This window comes from Empidonax traillii, unplaced genomic scaffold (assembly GCF_003031625.1).
Source record: "Empidonax traillii isolate 1590-97213 ecotype Southwest subspecies unplaced genomic scaffold, ASM303162v1 scaffold458:size851334, whole genome shotgun sequence".
Lineage (NCBI taxonomy): Eukaryota > Metazoa > Chordata > Aves > Passeriformes > Tyrannidae > Empidonax > Empidonax traillii.
The window spans coordinates 234,062-252,523 of NW_020955651.1; the positions used below are offsets into that span (position 1 = coordinate 234,062).

General features: G+C 37.4%; 1 protein-coding gene across 7 annotated transcripts in view; it reads right to left on the reverse strand.

Moving 5' to 3' along the window:
* Positions 1–274: 274 nt before the first annotated feature.
* Positions 275–18,462, reverse strand: part of ATP2B1 (ATPase plasma membrane Ca2+ transporting 1) — a 62,479-nt gene continuing 44,291 nt past the window's right edge. For 3 of the 7 annotated variants that reach the window (XM_027895359.1, XM_027895357.1, XM_027895358.1), the window contains exons 12-22: positions 16,138–16,375; positions 15,131–15,310; positions 14,960–15,047; positions 14,528–14,634; positions 12,455–12,646; positions 12,040–12,253; positions 11,700–11,911; positions 9,711–9,818; positions 7,881–8,063; positions 7,482–7,640; positions 275–3,185 (exon numbers count right to left, since the gene is read on the reverse strand). In XM_027895359.1, coding sequence (XP_027751160.1) covers positions 2,874–3,185; positions 7,482–7,640; positions 7,881–8,063; positions 9,711–9,818; positions 11,700–11,911; positions 12,040–12,253; positions 12,455–12,646; positions 14,528–14,634; positions 14,960–15,047; positions 15,131–15,310; positions 16,138–16,375 — 1,993 coding nt within the window. In that variant the 3' untranslated portion in view covers positions 275–2,873. Of the gene's footprint in view, positions 3,186–7,414; positions 7,641–7,880; positions 8,064–9,710; positions 9,819–11,699; positions 11,912–12,039; positions 12,254–12,454; positions 12,647–14,527; positions 14,635–14,959; positions 15,048–15,130; positions 15,311–16,137; positions 16,376–18,462 lie in introns of all 7 variants that reach the window. The other 4 variants (XM_027895362.1, XM_027895363.1, XM_027895360.1 and 1 more) reach the window with 4 other exon arrangements.

The window sequence follows — 18,462 nt, forward strand, 5'->3', positions numbered from 1 at the left end:
CAAGGTGAAGTGTCCTAACATTTGCCTTATACACAACTATCGTAGACATCCTACCCAGGAAACAGCATTTTAAGCCACTTAAAACAGCAGTCAGTCTAGAACTGAGTTTATGTTCAAAGTTGCTATTACTTATCATGTATACCATACATACCATGACCTCTTGAAAGCAAATGAGCTTAAAGTTGTAGCAAGAGCTATTTTATAGAACTGGCATGCATTTCAGGTTTAAATAAGTACTGTACTGACATTCAAGAATTTCAGTCCCCATACAGACTGAGATGAACAGCACTTTTATTTATTTCAGTTACAAGAAGAACGACAAGTAAACCTTACAACCAGCAAGGCAATGAAGGCCTTATGACCTTAGCGAAAACCATTTCATAATCTAGGCAATGTTATGATTTCTTGAGATGACAAAGAAAGCATACTCCCCCTCTTAAAACAACTTTTCCTCTTTTCTGTAAGGAAAATTTCCTATAGGAACAGCACACTGATGTTAACAGAATCAAGAGGGACTACTGATGTACAAAGCCTACATTCACCCTCCCACCCCCCAGCAAAAGGCTTAAGTGTAAATTTTATTCCAAAAAAGATAACATGCAGTCATGACCACATCTAGAGGAGAGGGAAAAATTAAAGTCTGTTTTCAAATGAAGTCAAATTATTAGTCATTAATGAAGTTAAATGAAGACATGTTTTCACATGGCAGTGTACTTCATGGCTAAAGAAAATCCTCATTTTAAGCCAATGCTTATCCGTTACATAAAAACTGATCCCCCTACCAAGCACTCTAGATAAGAACTGTGATGTAAGAAAAGTGCTAGAAACATGTGGGAAAAATTACTATACAAAGTGTCAAGTGCAAATCCCCCACCCGTTGCCTAGAATTCAGTATATTTACTGGCATACAATAGAAAAGACTGAAGTCAGGAGTGGTTGACAGTGGGATACAGTGCTACAGGTTGAACATTAGTCTCTAAGGGACAAACTCAAGCATGCATGTATCCCACCATAAGGGAAAGATTTGCTTGAGCTTCCAAATCTGCTCATTTCTGCAGTTTGCTCTGGTATTACCGCCCTCCTCATTATCAACTTAATTCCTGCACTCCTTTGAAGGGACCCCTTTAAAAATTGTGGATTGTTTGACAAAAAAAATTCACTCGCTATTTCAAAGAATATAGAACTGGGAAAAAAAGTTTACAACTCCTCCCTTCTGTTGCTCTTCTAAGTAGTATTAGACCTAGAGTGCATGAGAAAGTGCCAGATCAAGTACTGTTCCATTATCTTTTGCTGTTTGAACAAGACAGTTGAGGCAGACTGTAACTTCTTCAGTCAATCTCTAGTCGGTCAGTTCTGGTGCATTTCCCCCATGCTATATTTCAGTTCTCGGTTTTCCCTCACTTAAATCATCAGGGATATATTTATTACACAGTACTCACAGGAAGTCTCGGAATTTCAGGCAGACTTATTCATTCCCAAGGAGTATCCTTTTGGTTCAGTGAAGACTTATGAGTATCTTAGCTTACACATTCATTCTGGAGGCAGCCACCATGATTCCATTTACCCAAAGTTCTATCTGGAGTGAGGCTGTTACCATCTTGAAATTGAAGTTTAAAGTTAACCAGTAATACAGAAGAGTACTTTTCGATATTTCCAGTGAAGGAGCTGAGAAAAAAAGATCTGTAAGAAACCATCGCTGCAATTTTATTTTAACAAAAGGGCAGATTTATTCATGTTTACAAACAAGTTTCAAAAACAAAAAGGAGAACATGTATGCTACCCACTAACAACCTTTCAAAATGCCAACAGCCCTCATGCTGCATGAAGGATTCTATAGATTAGAAAAAAATCACAGTTCCACTCACAGTTCACCAAGACAGCACTAAACTAACATGATTAGACAAAAACAAAGGACTAAGATTCTGATGTATTTTGATTTAATCCATTTTGCCCGAGATAACAGAAATATTTCAAGCAAGTTCCATCACATATTGATGTCCTGCATTAAACAATCCTACTAAGTTCTGAACAAAAGTTATTCATTAAGTTTCTCAAAATTTTTAAAAATTAAACAGTTGTTTCAAAACCATTAAGTAGTAAATGTATTTAAGAAACTAATTAGGACAGAGGCCATAACTTCATTAGAACACCACTGCTCATGTTTTCACAAAGCATTAGTGTTATCTATTTGGCTATTAGTAGTAGCAATTTATCTACAATATTTAACAAGGTAAATTGCAGGCAAAATTTAGTACAGTTTCAATAGAAACACCCTTTTCCTGAAAATACAGCAGTATTTGAAGGACTAGTTTTTTTTTTGGTTCTTTTTTTCTTTTTCTTTTTTTTTTTTTTGTTTGTTTTCTTTTGTTTTCTTCTCTGCATCATTTATAAGGAAGCTTCCCATCTATGAACAGGAACAAAAAAGTATCTACAAACCTTGTAAACAGATCTGTATCATTTATAAACATAAATAATCCAAATTATTAACAGCCAACAGCAGAAATTAAAGTATCAATTCAATGATCCAGGGCCTCCTTGCCCTTCCCAGCCTTCCCCTCCGAAAAGGATCATGATAAACTAAAGCTCTGCTAACACACTGTTCAGGACCATTCCTTAAGTACAACAGATGATCCACAGGTCACTTATGCCGAGTTACTGTTTATCTGTCAGAGTTCATTATTACTCCCACCCCCAGAAAAGCACCCTCCAGTCTGGCAGAAAGCTTTTTTTTAAAAAAATAAATCTACATTCGTACAAGTGTGTCTTCTGTTGAAGTCCAAGACAAGAATATCATCTTGTCCATCATAATGTGTGAAGAGACCCAGTTTCAATTTCTTTACAAAGCAGCTAGTGTGTTAACATTCAGCTTACAATCAGAGTGATGTTTCCAAACTATGTAGTGGGCTCCCTGGGGATGAAGAGGTAGCAGACTTGTTCATGTCTGTTGTAAGGTGAATTCCACTGTCAACCGCATTGTTATTTTTATTGGGAGAGGGTGGGGGAGTAGAGTTGCGTTTTGTTGGCGCATCATCTTCAGCATCAGTATCATCAATAAGGGGAATATGAGGCTCGGAGTCTTCTATTCTAAACTCAGGATGCGTCATAAAATTGTGAATTGAACTTCGTGTCTCAGGTTTCTCTAGCCCCTCATACAAGGAGCTACGAAATGCATTCACCACTCGGATCTGTAAACAAAGAAAAAAGGCTGTTAAAATGCTGCAGATTTACTGGTAATGGCATGGTTCTTATGAGTTTGAATCCACAAACAGCTAGACATGAGTGAATCGAATTTGTATGATGCAGTGGAACTTGCAATAAACTGTAAAAAATGAAGAGCATTTCAGTAGAGCACTGCCAGTCTACACAGTAGGAATAAAAATTGTGAAAGTACTGCAAAAAGATGAAGGGCCCTAAAAATTGGCACTAGAGTTGTTCAATTATTTAACATGGGCTAATAAGCATTTTTCAGAAGTGAGGCCAACATTTATTTACTTCTTTGCAAATTACATAAATCTCAATGAGTGTTTCATTGAATACTTGGGGGAGATTGAAGGGCGGGAAGGAGGGGATACGCTGAAAATAAGTTAGGGGATAAAAAGGGTTACTAATTCTCATGCTAGGAACTAGGATGTCAACTGATATGAAAAAGCCAAGCAAGTGTAAGCCAATGTCACAATGACCGAACATTTACGAAGTCATGCAAAAAAGGATACCACTATAACAGCTGTAAAAATTCGAGTATATACCTATTTACCACACTATAGAAAGTTCCTTAGTGAATAGTGCTTTGGAAACTTAAGACCAGAACCAGGAAATTGAACAGTGTATTGTACAGTTTAATAGCCAGGACAGGTAACTTTGAAGAGACTACTTAAGTACCAACAAGTATGAGAAAAGCAGGGTGACCAGCCTTTGTTTGAGTCTTCAATTTACCTTGAATTCATGGACAAAATTCCCAGGCTGACTATTGTTTTGTATCTTTATATTGCATAATATTTTTCAAATCAGAAAGTTTACAAATTGATAACTAAACCTTTCATAGTTAAATTAGATGAGGTACAGCTTCATTTTACCAATTGTGCATGTCTAGGTTGACTTGAATTCCAAACTGAAATCTGAATGGTCAAACCAGCTGCCCACCCTCCCCCTTCTCTGAAGTCCCACATTTCCCTGACCAACTACAGGAATTCAGGATTCATTCTCGGACTGACAAAACAAGTCTGTGACCCCTTTGTCCAACACTTCTGTGAAGATACAGTTTCCCCCTTCTGTTAACTCCCCATTCAGTCTCAGTAGGTCTCCAGCAAAGCAGTGTCAAAGAGTGTTAAATAGTAAGCAGCAGAGCAACTCTGTAGTAAACAAGAACTTACTGTTACAAACAGCAAGTCAAATTTAAAAGCTTTTTTTAGCACATCCAAGATGACCTGTTTCAAGCTGAGAAATATGTCATGACTAGTGCTTCCATAATGTTCCTTGAGAGTAAAAATAAAGTGACTTCCAGGTGAAGGAATGAGGCTGGAAGGTCAAGCAGATCAAGAGCACAGACTTCAAAGCAGCTAAGATACAACAAGGAAGTTCACTGTAAACAGAGAAGGACTCCCCAAAAGCAATGCATTAAATCAAATCTGTTAAACAGAATCACTGCACAAGATCAAGTCTTATGGACTATGCTCTTTGACCTCTAGAAACAGCGTTGTTTCCCCATGGCTCCTCCCTCAGACCACTTGCACAAAGAATTTTACTCAAAAGCTACCATGTCCCTATTTTTATACTACAGGTACATGCTGAGCCCAATTCACCATAGAGACAGGGGAAGAGGGCAGAGGGGGTGGGGGGACAATACAGGGATGGGGCAGGCACGCAAGGGGGAACACATAACTACCAATAAAGGGATGACAGGGAATAGCATGAAAGTGCTAGAGAAAAGATTACAAGAGCATGTAGTACTTTACTGTTCATTGCATGAAAAAATTGGGCACGCTGTCAAGGAGCTGGCACGTTACCTGGGGTTTAAACAAGTCCAGCCAGCTGCATAAACTGTCTTGGCACTTACCAAGAAAATTAGCAGTGACAATGTCAGACTGCAAGTTTGAAATGCCTTTATTTGGCATGTTGCATCCCACTGTGCCATTTATGTGGTAACATGAAATATGAATGTCTCCTGGGATATTTTTTTATTGCTAACAGATGAGAAGTTTGAACATAAGCAGTAATGGAAAGCAATTTTTGGCTTAAAAGGACAGCTGTAATTATCACAGAATATAACATACCCACAATAAAGGCTCAGTTCCCACGCAAAATGCGCATTACCTAAGTGGATTAGACACTCCAGCAAACCCAGGACGACCAAGGAGTCCAGCCGCAAAGGCAGAAGTCAAACTATCAGCATTTTAAGCTATATTTTAAAAGGGAAAATCTAGTGTTTTTAAGGCTTTCTTTTGAACTACTCACGATAATTAGACTAGAGGGATAACTATAAATAAATTGCATAAGTGAGGAGCAAACAAGACAATTTGTTAAGCGTAATTTATACTGTCATCGGGCCTTGCTCATGTAAGTACCAGAATAGCACGGAATGCAGTAAGCACTCCAAGTCGTCCTCGCCAGACAGCTGCTTAAGAGTTGCAACCTTCATAGGAACAGCTGAACTTTTTTCCAACAAACAGTTCCAAAAGAGAGACAGTACCACATCTGCTTCCCATTAATACATATATTAGCTATCAAAAGTTGTCCTCCTAGAGGGTGTAGCAGAAGGCTGTACTACTTAGGATAAAAAACTAGTTCTCTCCTATGGTAGCTCTGTATCTGCATGGGTCATTTGATGCAATGAGATGCTGCAGTGCCCAGTAGATTCTGCTCAAATAGCAGCATGGAATGACATTGCTCTCTAGAGAATTCTGAATGTCTAATTAATGTTCTGGAGTGTAGTTAGGGATATAGGTTACTAATTAGCATTTTAACTAGGAGATGCAATCCTGTGCATCCTTACTGTTAAATCTACTTTTCATTTTGTGTTCTTGAGGCATGCAAATTTGTGAGCAGAGTTTCTCAATAATACTGTAAGGTAGGAAAATATCTTCCTCACCAATGGAGAACAAATACAGAGTTAAATACTTGTGCAAGCTCTCACACAAATTCTGGCCAAGTCCAAACATTAAAAAAAAAAAAAAATTTTAAAACCAACCAACCAAAAAAAAACCCCAAAACACAAAACAAACAAAAACACAAACACAAAACAAAAAACAGGGGAAAAAAAAAACACAACAAAAAACCCACACACAACAAAAAACCACAAAACCCTGAAGAGACCATTTCACTTAAGACAGCTCCTGAAATTAAGGGTCTTCATCCACCTGGTAATCTGAAAGTTTAAGCGGGGAGGAGAAGAGGGAGAAGAAGCCCTCCCAGAGCTATTTTAAAAAACAATGATTTACCAAATCTCTAGAAAGTTAGAGAAGGAAGTTAAACATGATATATAATTAAGATGGAAAATTCTTTTGGCAAAGATATTGGCTATCAGTATTCAACTACAACTGCTATGCATCTTCAGGCTCCAGAGTTTGGGCCTACATCCAAGAGTAATTAAATCTCTAGCCTCTCTGTAGAGGAAGGCTGAAACTGAAACGCTACTTAATAGCACAACATAGAGAGGGCAGAATTAAGGTGACACAAACTTGTCTTTCACTGATGGCTTATGAACTGCTCCCCGAAGAACCTAGAGAGGAAAAAAACCCTTCAGATTTGAATGAAAGTTTCCCATTTAATGCTTAAGTATTTTTTTTCTTTCTATATTAGCTAATTACATATTTCTTCTGACTTGAATGCATATTAGAAGCCTCGTTTCGCCACCTGAATCCTGATGTTGAAAAAGCTGTTATTCAGTAAATAAGGTCCAAGAAAGCAGAGATTCATAAAGTTCCTCACACGCCACAAAGAAAATGCATTTAGTGCTTCATGCTCTAATTACATTTCTATTTTCAACATATCATTTGCTTCCAAATCAGCTTGCTTATTTAAAAGCATTGTTTGTGCTGCAGTGCAAGACACCTATTTTTATTGGCCTGGGTCCATGATTATACAGTTAATTCACTTATTCAATATAAAAGTCACCCTATGAGGCATATACTCGAAAGTTTACAACAGTTTTCCCTGCTTATTTTAAAAATCCCTCTGTACACGAATGGATGAAGGCACAGGATGTGCAGGCTCACAGCTTTCGCAATAAAGTCTTTTCTTGAAATTGTTCCACCTGTTCTCAGCCCTCTAAGAAAAAAAAAGTCTTGAGGACTCCACTTTGTGGAAGAGCTCTATAAAAGCCTGAACGATGATTTTAAGTACTAAGGAGAAAATGAGAAACGTTAGGTATGTGGATTAGGAAATGTTAATTTCATGCACTTTAGGAACACACACTCACACCCCACAGTAGTAGAAGCAGTAGTAGAGGAAAACACTACATGTGTAGGGGTAGAAATATTTGTTACATCATGGTGCTGGCTGGCGATGGAGGGTTGCCGCCTTAGAGCCCCCTGAATGGTACTTCCACTCTGGAAAGCATTCACTACATCCATCTGCAAGGAATCAGAGATTGTGACAGCTTGCTCAGCAAGAGAGAGAGAGAACAAGAGAAAGGACCATCCCATCTATAACACACAAAAAAAGTAAAGAAAAAAGGCACTTTTTTAAAAATAGAGCAGATACATAGGCAAGAGTTGCATTTAAAGCTGAAGAAAACAGAGGACCCTGAGGGGTTACACATCCACCCATACCCCCTTTTGACAGTCTCAGTCACACCAGTTAGAACTGCCACCTTAGTCAAAAGGGCTGGAGACGGAGATTTCCCTCATAAAACCCACTGCGTCCTACCTTTTTCAAGACCATACCTGAGTTTGTATTCTGTTTAGGCCTCTAAACCACAAGATCTGACCACGACGCAATTCTCTCTCAGCATGATCAATCTCTTCTACATCTTCTGCTAGCTCTTCTTCAGGAATCTCTTCCTTTTGTGTTCCATGACCAGCTTCTTTAAGGAATTTCAGACGACTGGTTGGAATTGTTGAAATCAACTAACGGTGAATGAAATACATAAATCAGGATTTATTTTTTTTTAAATTACAAAAAAAAGGCTTAGCACGATATCCTGCATACAACTAGCAAAGCTGAAAACAGCAATTACATAAATGCATCAATGTAGAGCGATCACTCCAGCTGAATAGCTGCAAAGCTGTGAATATTCTTACCACCTCAACTGAGGTGTGAAATAAACCTGATCTACAAAAAAACCTTGCCAGGGACAAAGAATTCCATGTTAATGGTACCTGACAATGCCAGGAAGGAGCCGTACTGAAGCTAAAAAAGGTCATTAATTCTGTAGCTTATACTTGTATCTAGAGCTTTCAGAGCTCCATCACTTTAATGACCATGTGGTGTTACCTCAAGTGAGACCTACATCACCTAAAGTAGCCACAATTAATTCAGAAATACAGAACAGACATTCATTCATGACATGAAAGTTATGAATCCATTTCCAAGGGGAGTGATGTTTTTAAAATTGTATTTATCTCAAACTGTTACTACGCTACTTGGTGTATAGCAGTTTATGTATCGTAAGCTAACCAAGAGCTATATCTGGCTGTTCCAGCTTTTCATCTCCACTTTCAGGGCCACTCTGGTGAACTATGTAGTTAAGCGGAGTCATCTTTTGATACATCCCATCTAGCAGCTCCACATAACATAAATTACAAGTTTGCTTTCCTTGATCATCACAGACTTAAAAGGCCGTTTCCGCAGCTGCAGAGGAAAAAAGGCTGCTCCAAAAGCAAGATAAACAGCCCTTCATGCTGAAACTGCTACTATGAATGTTCCCAGTTCTTTGACTTTAATGAGATGCTAGAGCAGCATGAACTGCAGCAGGGAGGCTTTGCCCTTGCAAGACATTTTGGGTCAAAGGTATTTCAAGCTGTCTCAGTTCTCTACCAGGCTACCTTTAAACCTCAGAGTGACTCTTTGATTTTTTTAAATGATTAATTTTTCCAGAGAAGCTTATTAAAAAGCTTACCCACTTTTAGAATATGCATATGTATTTATGTATGTATTTACAACTAAAATACACCCTACCAATATTATGCTGAAATGTGGAGTCTCTTTTACATAACGGAAGGAAATAAACTGTAATGGAAAACTCTTCACGTGGTATGAAAAGTTTAAACAACTGTCATTAAATAATAGAAAACTTCATAGCTCCAAAGTTTCATGTAGTAAGCTTGCTGCTTACAAGAAATGTCATACATGCAATAGTAATAAAACCCTGGGGGAGAAGGAGTAAATCAAAATGTAATAGCTTCATAGACAGAAGGACTTTCCAATTATTTCTCAATTATGCAAATGAAGATTAAAGAGAAAGTTGGTTTGAGTTTTGCTGCATTTCTTGCTACTCCAGAAAGTTTTGAAATTAAGAAAATATTAGCAAGATTTTTCAAAAAAACCATTGAACACCAAGTTAAACATATTTCAACATTATTACGTTCATTCCATCTTATTCAACTAAGGACCTTCTAGCTATTGAACTAGTCAATTTTCATCCGCATTTACCATTAATCCCATACACTCACATACAGTACACTCGAAAGATCTGAATGCTAGTATATTTGTATTTTCTACGAAAGTATACTAATATAAGTAGATATTTGGCATTTTGAAAAATACTAGTTTACCTGGCCCCAGAGTAGTGTGCCCATGCCCAGGAAAATGGACCACAGCCACTGTTCAATTGAGAGTTCTGAGCAACTGAAAGGCTTCCCACCAAACTGCACAATAACTATCTGTGAAGAGCAACATCATTAAACATGTATCAGTGACCTGTTACTAGAAAATTCCCTAGTACTTCAAGATCACTACAGGCAACTCTGTGTTAGAACACATGATTCCCCATCTTATTAAGCATATCCTTCCACTATCTCAGCAGTTTGAGCAAGTTTCCAGTTCCAAATTTAAGCCTTCTTCTTATGCTTTTCAGTATTTCAAGAACTATTAATTCATTCTTCAAATGTCACACACACACAAACCTGCTGAGTCATTCATATTGCTTGCAGTTTTTTCCCTTTATTTCAAAATTACAGCATGTATTTGATGCTACAAATTTACAGTGATTATTTCACTTATAAACACCCATCTCAGAACTAATTTGATTAATAAACTTGTATTAATAGAAATCTTGGATCTGTAAGACATGAAATATTTCATAAGTAATTCTACAGGATATTACTATGTATCCCATCAGTGTTAAATGTCAGATTTTAAACTGCCACAGTGTGACATCTATATATGAATTGTGGGGGAAGGGGGCAGAGATCTCAAAAGGTTAATTAAATGAATTCCTACTGACTTACCTATTACAACAAGCTGTATGAACTCTAATAAGCAAGGTATCCCTCTGCATAGGAACTATATGCATGAAAGTCTGCCCTGCAGAATCAACAATTTTAAAGTAACAGGGCAGGCATGAAAAGGAGACAGTACTGACCATTAAATAGGACACATGACAGCTGAAAAGCCAGAGTATCTTCTTTTATTAACACAGAATAAAACACAGACAAAAAATCAGGACTTGGGAAGGCATTCAGTCCACCAAGTTTATAAAAGGAACACAGTTGCACAAGTAATTTCTAAATGTTTGGCTTTGTTGCACAACAACAATCTGCTGAATATGCAACTCTAAAAATAAGAGCAGCTTCTGTAGAAGTGTCATCTAAAAAAACCTAAACCTGGGAAAGTAAGTGCCCTAACTTAAAATGAAGCAATGGTGCATACATTTGCAATGCTTGGACTGCTATGAATTCCATCAACTTCACGGAATCCCACATCTAAGGAGAAGGTATAGGTTAAATCTGTAGGTTAAATCTTACATCTGCAATAAGTTAATTTAAAATGTAAGTGTTCTGAAATAAAGTAGTGTATTGATTTGTTTATTTCTTCTGATTAATTAAGGCCATTTAGAAGGTGAAACTATTTCCTGTAAACTATTTTCTTTAGATTCAATTTTAAGTTGGTGTTTCTCAACACCAGCATGTTAACCCAATCAATCTAAGATAATTTCATTTTATTTGTTAGCATATACTGAGTTAACCAGCTTTTACAAATCCCCCTACATGCACCTGGACATCAATTTTCTTCACCTAAAACAGCACCTCTACAGATAACTCTAAAATATTTACCACTACATACAACTGATTTCTCACCAGTAAAATAAAAACTGATATTTAAGTTTCTAAAGCTTATTCATGTCCTAATCTCATTAAGAAAATATAAGTTGTAACTTTCCTATGCATGTTTAAATGGACTCTCTTTCAGATGCACTGGCAGATACTATAAGGAAGATTTGGGGGCAGGGGATGAACGGACAGATGACACACAACCCTTCTTGATATTTTGCCAACAGGCTAGAACACTAAAATCAAACTGAAGGACTAGAAAATTCAAAAGGTACATGTACTGCTACATTCTGGTTTTACCAATTTCAAAGAGGTCTTACCTGAAAACACCACCAAGTTGTACTTGCAAGTGACTTATAGCAAGTCTGACACCGAAGTTTTTTCTCATTGTAGAAATTAAATCCCTGGCACTAGCTGATTGGCATTTCAAGATAAGCAAGTACATCAGTGTACTTAGAGGCATTTACCCCAACCCTCCAAGAATTTACTTACCTGCACAACAAACGTCCCCAGAACAATAGAACAGAAGATAGCGTTGTTAAAGATTCCTTCAAAAACGTTTCTTTCACCATGAATTTTTCGGGCATTAATTTCATTAAAAAGCTGCATCATCACAAATGTATTAAATACTATAGTATAATGCTCTGAAGGAGGAGCATGCAGAGGTGCATTTCTTCCACTATCGATATCAAAAATTTTCTCACCTGTGTATAAAAGGCATTTATCAGCAGCTTAATTAGTGTCTTTACACACACAACAACAATAAATAGTTTGAAAAATCACATCTCTCTACAACATTCAAAATAACTTTGTAAAGCCTCATTATTCTTACCAGCAAACAGGAGTGTGAATACCACAACAAGTTGGTAGAATGCATGACCCAAAATGTTCTTCATCATTGTACGAGAAATCAAAGGTTTGTTTCTACCATAAGGCTTTCGCAACAGAAGAGCTTCAGTGGGTGGTTCTGTTGCCAGGGCAAGTGAAGCTAATGTGTCCATTATGAGATTTACCCACAGCATCTGCACAGCTTTGAGTGGAGAATCCTATAAAGATAGATACATAAACCCTCCAGTAGAAGTGCACAAGTTACAACTATTAAAGGCATTTATTATACAACATTGGCATGATCTGGAAAGCATTATGTTCTCTGGACTACTATTTAACTGAAAGTTTGGACACGAGAGTTAATCAGTCATGACATTTTCAATCTTTATTAGCTGAAACAATCCACGACTGGTACGTACTTGTGTTATGCATGCTCCTGTAAAAGCAACAATTACTGCTACTACATTGACAGTAAGCTGGAACTGAAGAAATTTGGAGATGCTGTCATAGACGTTTCGTCCCCACATAACTGCTTTAACAATACTTGTGAAGTTGTCGTCTGTAAGGATAATATCAGAAGCTTCTTTAGCTACATCTGTTCCAGCAATACCCTGGTAGAAAAAGAAAAACACCATGAAATATAACAAGATGCACTGACCTATGTGATAAAAGCTATTATTATGTCCTTGGTCGGCATTCACTTTGAGGCATCATGTCTGAAGGATTCCTTTCATGTAAGTATCTAAAGGCCTACTGAATCAAGTTCTACTCAAGCACAGGAAAACGTGAACAAACAAAAGAAGTAATGTCTTTAAAATTAAGACTTTAATAGAAATCCCCAAGTTGATGATAAAGACACAGGAAGTTCCCCAAAGAAATCTTACTGAACCCTGTTCAAGCTGAACACCACCAGATGGTGCAGTGCTACACAGTTCAGGCTCTGCCCTAACCAGTTTCCTATACGGATTCCAACAACAGGCAACACACGTGCTCGGAACACAGTATAATTATAAACATTACAAAAAACACTTTGCAGAAGAACATTAAACATTGGAATATGCAATAAACAGTGGAATATGCAATGCCATTGCATATGCATTGCAATGCAGTATGACATTCTTAAACTTTAAGCACCTGTACTCTCCTACAGTATCCGAACAATTAAGATGACTTCCGTGTAACACCTACTCCAAAGATCTTTATTTTGCTTTTGGCATTCCAAAATCTCTAACTCAATAGCAAATTTAACGATCCTTATTCCTGATATATTTCTTTGTCAAGGATATGAGTGACCTGCCCAGCTATGTGTACACCTTAAAAGGTACCTTTAGATATCATAGAGTGAATGGTATACTTGAAGTGCTATTTAGATAAGAAGTTATGGAAAATAGTTTCTTACACAGCTGAACACAGACTGCAGGAAACATTAAAGTTCTAGAAGAGGAAAACAAATTGGCCCCTGACAGTGGCAAATACAGCAGCTATACAGTTGTAGAATACTACTCATTAAGAAAAGACTGTTACAGTTTAGAGTAAATTTCAGATGTAGCTGTCAAATTTGTAAGTCATACTTTTGAAAAATGCTCCTTGAGAACAACGTGAAAGCTTTTCCTCTTCCCATTTTTTCTCTCATGATTAGAATCTGAGTCAGTCTATCTGCATGTGATGTAGGAGGAGTGTGGTCTTCATTGTTTCTCTTCAAATGCTTAATAATGTCTTTTTAAAGACTACAGTAACCTGCTAGCACCAAACTGTACCTTTTCATCTTAAGACTGAGAAGGAATCTTGTGGCAAAAGGAAGGTTGAGGAATCTATCTTACCATGTCTTGAAAAAAGCACAAGAAAGATGAAACCTACATACTTAAGCCATGAGTCTATCTAGTATTAGCATTTAAAAGCCAAGAAATGGTTTGGCAACCACATAAAAGGGTAGTTGAGAATTTAAACTGAGAAAGCCACGTAAGGAATCATCCAGACAAGTGCAGATTCTAAATTGTCATAAAATGCTGCATCTTCAAATGTACTAGATATGGCCTTCAAAGCCAGTTTAAATATCAAATGGCATGTATGTATTCCTATGTATCATTTCATAGGAAAGATGATTAAGTTCATTCCATATTGCATATAAGCTTAACTCAAAGTCAACACAGTACGCTATTTACCACCTGAAGTCACTTTATGTTGAACATATCTCATTTCAGATATCTTCCGTATCTGCAATTTTGTTCCGACACTTTGTAACAAGCTTTGAAAACAAAAACCTTTTACACCAAGTAACTGGGAATCTGCATTTTTAAAATATTATTCAATAGCAAATACCACAAGGACATTTTCCATCAACTAAAACCCTGTTAAAATTGGAAGAAAAACTAATTAATATTAAGTGAGAGAGAAGTTGACTGCATTAACTTAGTTGTATGTTAGGCTCTTAATCTTATGTGATTTGGTAAGTTATTGGTAAAATATTGAAGACTTATATAAAAAAATCATACCATAGCAAATCCAACATCTGCCTTCTTAAGAGCTGGACCATCATTGGTACCATCACCAGTTACTGCTACAACCTGCCTCTGGTCAAAGACAGTGCTGTCAATTATACCTAAAATGAAGTGACATAGCAGTGTTACAGCTCTAAACTAACAACACAGCAAAGACTAAACCTGAAAGAGAAAGCCAGTTTTTGTCTTCCTTGGTCTCAGAAAAAAAAACCCCAACAAAACACATGAAAACCCCTAACAAAAACAAACAAACAAATAACAATCACAAATAGTTCTATAGCTGGCTATACTTCTCAAGCAGAGAAAAAAAATCAGTTGGCAACACCTTTCCAGGTGTTTCCCACCACCCAGTCCTATCTTCTTTCCCTAGAAGCAGGAAAGAAAAAAAAAAATCTGGCTTTACTTAGAACCTCAGTTTTTACTTACCTTTTACTAGAGTGTGTTTGTCAGTGGGAGAAGATCTTGCAAGAACACGAAGCTTTGGCCAAATTTTATCTATTCGCTCTTGCTCTATCTGCAAAAAGAGCATCGGTTATATTTTACAGTTAGGAGACTTAAAACATCTGTTGATGTACTTGACATAGTCAGTATGCTTACCTCTCCTTTTTCATTGCGTATTCTCCTGTTAAAGTCTTTGCCCTCTAAACAAAGGAAGTCTTCACCAGGATTCAGAATACCACATTTTAATGCAATAGCACGAGCAGTGTTAATGTTATCACCCGTGACCATACGTACAGTTATGCCTGCACGTTGACACTTCTTTATTGCATCAGGTACCTGTAAACAAGAAAAAAATTCCACAGGCTCAGAGACTGTACATTAGCAGAATAAATCTTGACATGTGAGTGAAAAGAATATTTATGGCTCAGGCCAGGATAACTCTTATTTTAAAATGAAGACTGTAGTTATGGAAATATTTAAAAAAAATTAAGTAGCTTTGTGTTTCTATCACGTCAGTTCCCCTTCCCCCTGCAATTTTTCAAATACTGCAGTATCCAGAAATACCACAAAAATCCTCACAACATGTTAGGCTGTACTGTGTACTGGCATTTCAGTTACGATTCTGTGAAATAAACTACTGCTCATACTCCACGACTTCACCCATGACTTTTACTGCAAAGTGACAACAGCGCAGATTAGCCTGGAGTTCCACTTATATGTGGCATAAAAGCTTTCACCATGAAAAAACCTCCTTAGACCTCAACCACAAGCCAAACGCCTTACCCACAGTTCTTAGGAGATAAACTCGCCTCTCCATCATTCCCCATGAGAAGCTGCCAACAAGTGCAAAGACTAATATTATCCTAACCAACTAGTCCTAATATAAGGGGTAAAAAAACCCGTCAAATTGTTCCATTTACTGAGACCCTGCACAGTAAGCACCTTAAGTTATTAGTTTCTACAGAGCTTCAGTAACACAGCATAAGTGACATTAAGTAGTTTTAATCTGCTTTTATAGCTCCATTAACTTTCCTCTCAAGAAATTAGATTTTCATTTATTAACTATGCTTAAGGCATACAGTAGCAGTTCATTTTCTTGTACTCTCTGCATGACGAACAATGTGAATCTCTTATAACAGAACCAGCTTAGTTGGTGACCTTACCTCAGGTCTCACAGGATCTTCAATCCCAACAACAGCAATGCATGTCAGACCAGTAACAATATCATTTTCATTGTCCCACTCTGGCTCAGGTTCCCCTGCTGGGAAGTCTCTGAATGCCAAGCAGATGGTTCTGAGACCTTCAGAAGCCATTGGCTCAATGACAGTTTTCACAATATCATCGCGGTCCCTAGGTCTGAATACCTTTGGTTCTCCATTAGCACTCAGTATTTTGAAGCACCTGGAAAGAAAGATTTAAAGAGTTATCAGATTTTAACCAGAAGTTCAGCCTATTCAATGGCTTATTACTGAAGTCCAGTAAGCCTCCATAAGCTTTGTTTTCATTAGACTCTCACACACACACACAAAGCCAGTAGTGGCATCTGTAAGACAATCTTCATACACACGTAATTTTTTCCCAAATGCAATATGTACTTTTTGTAGATTGTTAACTGAGCCAGTCATCCTAGGATGAAAGTAAAGCTAATGAATTTAGGATACAAACATTAGTTACCTCCCAGAAGTATCCATTTCTGTATTGTATGTAAACAGACTGGTGTTTGTGCTGATTGAGTCAGGCAATCCAGTTGTAGATAATAATCTCACCTAGTTAACAGCTATGCAAGTCTCAGAAGTACAACAGGCTTCTAGAACATGCATGTGCTGCTTAACAGCTCTAAGCACTAAAGTTATAGTACTAAAAACTCTGGCACTGCTACCCTTAAGAGTAGAAAGATTTGCACCCCTCCCTGCACCAGTCTAAGTACAGAGAATTCAGAGAGCATCTGGCATATGTGGTAATGTGAAATATTAAATTAAAAACAAATACTTCAACTGATTTAAATGTTAGTATAAGAGACTAGATTCAACACTATGGATTTTAACATCTCAACACATTCTTTTAGTTATGTCTCTTCATGCCAAAGATGCCACTGCTTTCATAGACAGCATATATACTTTATCAATATTGGTGCCATGAATATAACACTACCAAATATTTTAAACACAAAAATTAGTCTTGTTCATATGTCCTTTGCCCAGTTCTGCCATAAAACAACATCATACTCATTTGTTTTACAAATTAGTACAAATGCAATACTGAAAAAAAAGAATAAAAGAATGACTTGTTTTTAAATATCAAGTTCAACCTGGCAGATCTGCAAAGATGACCACAGTTATATTTAAGTGTTTAGTCCAAGGATTTAGGAAACACTCTAACAAGTTTCCACCTCATCCAGGAAATTAAAATGAAGCAGTTCCTTAGAGCTTCAAAATACCCATCATAATCGAAATTTGGTTAAATCAAACCTGATTTTGGTTATCTGTTCAAATGTAATGGTCCTGAAACCTTATATCAGGTGTGATTATGAGACAACAAACTCAGAATTCAGGCTGTTGGAAGAAATACGGGCACATCAACATAGGAATGATTTTAAGTGGAAGGCTGAGCCAGAAGCACCCATTGATTACTATGTTCACCTGAATCACATCATCACTATAAACTCTGTGTGCTATGAATTATTCTGGCCTGATAAGATGTCTTCAGTTCTTGGGTTTTCTAAGAAGGAAGTGGTTATGGTTCAGGAAAAAACCTGCTTGAGCCAAATTTTTCTTCAGTAGGTGTCTGGCTTAGTTTTTAGAAAACTATTATCTGATGTTACAGGAATGTGGTTGAAATGGAGATAAGAGTGTCTTTATGTCTTCAGATCATGTAGAACTGAGCAATTAGGCCCTAATTAGCACAGCACTTCCAGAAACAGGTACCAGTAGGAGTAGTCAAGTAGTTTAGTAGTTAACTAAACTTAAGCATCCAGTGAAACATTTTGCAGAATCAAGGGCTGAAGTAAACTGTTTTATATCAGAGAATTACTGTTCATTAGCTTTGTGAGAAAGCAGTCATAAACTGGATATGTTGGAATGAAAGTTTGGAAGCTGTAGAAGGAGTGGTTGAAGACACTGCTTTTGCTCAGCCTGAGGAAGAGGAGACTGAGGAGAGCCTTCATCACGGTCTACAGCTTCCTCATGACGGGAAGCCAGAAGGGCAGGCGCTGATCTCTTCTCTGTGGTGACTAGTGACAGAACCTGAGGAAATGGCTTGAAGCTGAGTCAGGGGAGGTTTAGGTTGGATATGAGGAAAAGGTTCTTCACCCAGAGGGTGGTTGAGCACTGAAACAGGCTCCCTAGGGAAGTGGTCACAGCACCGAGCCTGCACAATAAGCATTTGGACAACATTCTTAGGCACATGGTGTAATTCTTAGGGTTGTTCTGTGAGGGGATAGCAGTTGGACTTGATGGTCCTTGCAGGTCCCTTCCAACTCAGGATATTCT